Raw genomic sequence first — 5,491 nt, 5'->3', positions numbered from 1 at the left:
AAATCGGAAGTTCAATTTTTAATTTTGAAAAAAAAAAAAATATGTAAAAAGGAGGGTTTTGATATGTAAATGCATTTTAATGTATATAATTGATATTAATAGAAATGTTAAGTGATGATTATGATACTTCTAAAAATCGTGGGAGTAACCGCAACATTTTTATCATGCACAGGGGAAACATATGATACTTGAAAAAAAAACTTAGAAAGTTTGAAATAAAAAACAATTTAAAAAATCACTTTAAATAAGATCCGAATAATAATAAGTTACCGGATTGTGATTGACTTATTAAATAGAAAAATTTGTTGCAACTAATCAATCCTCTATTTCAGTCAAAGTTTTATGTTATTAAGAAAATAATTCATCAGGTACGCAGTAAATTAATTAATTATAGAGTAAATTTAATTTACTTTTTAGTTAATTTAATTGATTCTTTAGTTAATTAATTAACTTCAGACTTGGTGGATTATTTTCTTAATAAAATAAAACTTTGATTATTTTTTAAATAAGTATGAGTTATTGGACTGTTGAACTAATTATATCCTATTAAATAAACGATTTTCATATTGGTCATTTTGAGGACCGACCAAATTATAGACATCTAGTAAGTTTCAATATACAGCTCAGAAAATGAAGACGGTTGAGTGGAACTCTATGGCTGCTCTAAAAAAAAAGGGTAAGATTTAGGCTATTAAAGCTTTCAAGAATGGATTTCTTGAAATAGAAGTCAACTCGAACACCAACTCAAAACACGCGAACCGAAAGTAAAAAAATGCAACTTTAATTTTATCCTGATTCGGCAGTGACACTTACACCAATCCTTAGACCGGACTGTTAACCTTACATAAAGGGAGAAAAAGATTCAGAGAGAAAGCGAATTGAGCGGCTCCGAGGATCCTTAGATTACATTGTCGAGTCCTTGTTAAGAATAATATACAATATAGATAAATATAAATGAAGAAAATATTAAAGAGATAGAAGACTAAATAATCTTTATATTAATAATAATAATAAATATTTGACAATACCGACATGATGATCTTTTCGCTAATCAATGTAGAATAATATAAGTTAACCCTTGTTTCTCAATAACACTTAACCAGAACCTGTCCAAAGTGTTTACCTTGTCCACAAATGTTTCTCTCAATTGTATGCTTTTATATGTGACTTTTACTAAGCGAACCAACGTTCATTTTTTATTTATTTATTTATTTATTTATTATAAATCTAAAGAATTCTGCATATTTCAGATCATTTCAATATATACAATATTCAGCTTCGTTGAAAAATTCAAAGCTGCAAAATGAATTAATTTCATATGACTGCCATCATTAGGAGATATCATATATTTGTATTTTATTATTCTTTATGGTCCGTTTTATCCCAAAAAATCTGAGAGAAAATAAAATTTGAATTAAATTGAAAATAATAAGGAGAATGCAAGAGAAAATTTAAATTATTTGTTATATTTTAAAGTGGTAAAAATTAAAGTTCTCTTTTTATATTTTTCAATGCAAACAAAACTAGAAAAACTTAACCGATTCTCATTTTCTTTTCCCTCACATTTTATGGGTTTCAAACGGAGATCCCGTGCGAAAATTGGGATTATGATGCAATGCAGAAAGGTTATATGGAGGCATAAGACCATTGTGTTGACAAATTGACGAGGCCTTTAGTGAGTTTTGAGAATTTTGAGTGGAAACGGTCCAACAAGCACAACGATACCATTCTATTTTCTGATATTCTTTTATTTATATTTTATGAGAATTAATTTCGGATTTTACTCTTTTGTTTGAGTACTTCCTTGTTTTCATTCGTGCCTTAAACTTTCTTTATTTGTTTCCCTTTTTGGATTGTAATTTTAGGTATCAAGGCCAAATGACTATGCAATGGATCCTATATATCCATTCAGTTTTTGAAGAACTTATAATCAAACCTTCTGCAGTTTTTTCTTTCCTAACCTAACCTACATCAGACTCTAAGGCAACGCTTGAAAAAGAAATTAGATTACACAAAGAAAACCCTAATGTTTCTATAAACCATGCACAGTCCACACCATCTCATACACAAAGAAGCCAAACAAAAAGAATAAATTACAACGAAAATACGGATTTCTTTATTTTATTGATAGTATTTAAGCACACAGACACATACACACACACGCACACATAATATATTGTATATTAATGCTCTTTTCATCACTAGTGTAATGAATCAGGCAAAGTATAATTCCACTAACCCAAATCTCTACTGAGCTTTAGGGCATAATGCGGTTTTAATTTGGTATGCGAAAATATATGTAGGATGATAATATTATAAGAGGTCTAAGAATTCAGTAGGGTTTCTCGCCAACAAAGTTGCCCGGGGGGTCGTAGTTGCATGAAATTATGGTGCCCCCGTTGTTGCACCGGACCTTGGCGCACCCGAGGCGAACCGAGTTACGCCACACCACCTGAGTGTAGTGCCCGCAAACCCTGCCTGACTGACACGTGTTGGAATTGTAGTCATAGAAGACCTTCTCGTCGACCCAGAGCTTCACGGCACCCGTGCCCGACAGGTCACCGCTGCTCCCAGCCAGGTTCTCGCCGTAGCGCCCGCCAGAGTGGACCAACTGGCAGCTCCCGGTCAGGGTGCTGGCATGGCGCCGAGCAAAGTCGGCCACATTGTTGTCCCACACCATCGGACCCACGCCGACTTGCCCACGAGCCGCGTTGTGGGCGTTTAGGTAATCTTGAGGCGTGTCTTGGGCTCGAGTGGTTTGGAAAATAATTGCTAAGGCCGCGAACAACAATGCGAGATGTGGAACCCTAGTTAGTCCCAACCCCATTTTTTTTTTTTTGGTTCTTGGTGATTGTATAATGTTGATTAGAGAGGGTTAATGATGTTTTGATATTGTGGTGTGGGAAATTAGGGAAAATTGAGGGGGGGTTTTATAGTGACGAGAGTGTGGATTTTTACATGCAATTGCACATGTTATTGAGAAAAGTCAATGTATGTACGCACACATTTTGGATAATGTTTAAATTCAAGTCATGGAAAAAGATATGGCTGCTTCGGAGAAAAATTACAAAATTAATGAGAGTTACGTTATTGTCACACTTGTGGAAATCGTAATTCGGTCGATTGGGATTTTTGAATTTTATGCAGCCATACGAATTGCGAATAGGAGAGTTTATGCTACTACGATAGAGTCTATCAACCTAAGTAATAACAAACTAAATTAAATGGATCATAATTTGTAAGTCCATAGATGTAATAATAGTCAAAACAAATGTTATGAGGCGGGTAGGGGTGTATACCCATTAATTTTCTCTCACTATACTTTTGCTCCGTCACATATGATAATTATTATGATTTTCGCTAACAACGTGAGATTATTTAATAGGAAAGAATAATTATCGTATAAATTACGTGGAGCATACACAAGGGCAGGTTCGTAAGCATGCATGACATATGTATTAATATAATTTTATTTCCTCATACAAACATAATATGTACACCTCGACAGTTATCGTATCATGTTTTGTGTAATTAGATATTTAAAAACGAATTTATACAGCAGTTAAAAAAATGAAGGAGGAAAATTCTAAAATGATCGCGTGTACTGACAACAATGGCTCCATGAAGAACTAACTACAATTGAGCGTATATGTATTGAGAACATTAAAATCTTACGTAATTTTACTCTAAATACAAAATCTGACGAGGGACACACAGTGACGGATCTAGACTTTGAGCTTAGAGGGGCACACCCATGTATTTTATAGTAAAATTTAATAAAATACTCATATATTTATATAATTTTAAATTAATAATTCATACTTTAGTATATAAAAGTGTAAAAAAAATTAAGCTAATCCGATTATAAAATAATCAATTTAAATTTTAAATATAAAAAACATTATGAACCGATTGAACACTATAACCTATTTATTTGTATTAGTTACTGAAAAAATAAAAAAAATTGGTGAGTATAGCTTCATATTAAAATCTATTTATTGAAATCTTCAAACACGAACTATTTGTTTTAAATATAGTGATATAGATCATAGTTTCATCAGCTTTATTTCATATCAAAAATAAATTGTATGTTAGAACTTTATTAGGAAAAAAATAAATTAGGATTTCTAAAAAAATGTATGAAGTAGCCAATTAAAACTATGACTTTTGCAAAATAGCCATAGCCAATTGAGAGTGTACATGTTTTCATTAAATTTAATCATGCTTCGATTAATTTTAATTCAGCTTTCATAAAGCTTACATTTTGTCTTTATAGTTCGTTGGGATTAAATTTAATCCAGCATAGATTAATCTTACTTGGGCTATTTTGCTTATAGTTGACAAACTATGACTATTTTGCAAAAGCTTAAGTTCTATTGGGCTATATAGCCGTTGGACCCATGGCTATTAAAAAAATTATAGAGAATAAAAAAATCTAGTTAAGAAATGGATTTTTTTTTTGGAACAATAGTAAGGAAAAAAAGAGTTTTTATTAGAGAAACAGCAAAGAAAAAAAGAGGTGGTTTCGAACGGAGAAAAAGCCGGAAAATGTCACACTTGTGGCAAAATCTTCAGCGCTCACAACACAAGAGTCGGGACGTCGCTGTTGTGGAGTCATCACAGGCACTGCCAAGGGACGCAATCTGGAGCCCTTGTCAAGCGCTGTAAATCACATCGATCCTGTACTCTTTAAACGTGATTTAGTAGAATATTTTGTTTCCACCGGTCAATCTTTTAGTCATATCGAATCTCAAGGCTTTGTTAGATTCATGAGTACTTTAATTCCAAACGTTCAAATCATGTCTAAGAAAGCCTTGAGATCCGATATCCTAAAATGGTTTTTAGGAGAAAAGGAACAAATGAAAGCGACAATATCATCTGGTAGCTATAGTGTAGCCTTAACCTCGGATATATGGACTGGTCAATCAAAGATGGATTTCATGAGTGTTGTAGTGCATAATATAGACGACGATTGGAACTTCAACAAACGTATCAAAGCCTTTAGGAGGATAGAAGGTTCTCACACCAGTCAAAACATCTTAGATATCATAGTTAGTGTTATAGCTGAGTGGAGTTTGACCAATAGGATTATCTCCGTAACCTTAGATAATGCCACAAGCAACAACGCCATAGTTAGAGAGTTAAAAGATAGACTTCATTGTGACGATACCATTTTGCATCAACGATGCGCTACCCATATCATAAACCTTATAGTTCAAGCTGGAGCCACTAGTTATGACCATTCCATCAACAAAATTAGGTATTACATTAGTTGGATCAATAGTTCAACCTCTATAGTAGACGGGCTTAAGAGACGTCTTAGACACAACGGTCTCCAAGAGCGCACCTTTTATCTAGATAACAAAATTAGGTGAAATTCTACCTTTCTTATGTTGACCAACTTTTTATCCGAGCATTATGTCAATGTTATTGTTTCTTACATTAACAGTGAACATGACGATGACGCTATCACCGAATTTGATATTAAGAT

The 5,491-nt window shown here is 33.1% G+C and overlaps 1 protein-coding gene across 1 annotated transcript; it reads right to left on the bottom strand.

Moving 5' to 3' along the window:
- Nucleotides 1-2,093: 2,093 nt before the first annotated feature.
- On the bottom strand, nucleotides 2,094-2,898 carry LOC149381461 (pathogenesis-related protein 1-like). Its single transcript, XM_089630379.1, has one exon. It carries the CDS (start codon nucleotides 2,825-2,827, stop codon nucleotides 2,333-2,335), a length of 495 nt encoding a protein of 164 aa, XP_089486505.1. The 5' UTR covers nucleotides 2,828-2,898; the 3' UTR covers nucleotides 2,094-2,332.
- Nucleotides 2,899-5,491: the final 2,593 nt, after the last annotated feature.

This window comes from Urtica dioica, chromosome 11 (assembly GCF_054948205.1).
Source record: "Urtica dioica subsp. dioica isolate 48M chromosome 11, U.dioica_male_clone48M_v1_H2, whole genome shotgun sequence".
Taxonomy (NCBI): domain Eukaryota; kingdom Viridiplantae; phylum Streptophyta; class Magnoliopsida; order Rosales; family Urticaceae; genus Urtica; species Urtica dioica.
The sequence above is the reverse complement of the archived record's forward strand: the minus strand, read 5'-3'. Positions and strand labels throughout refer to the sequence as shown.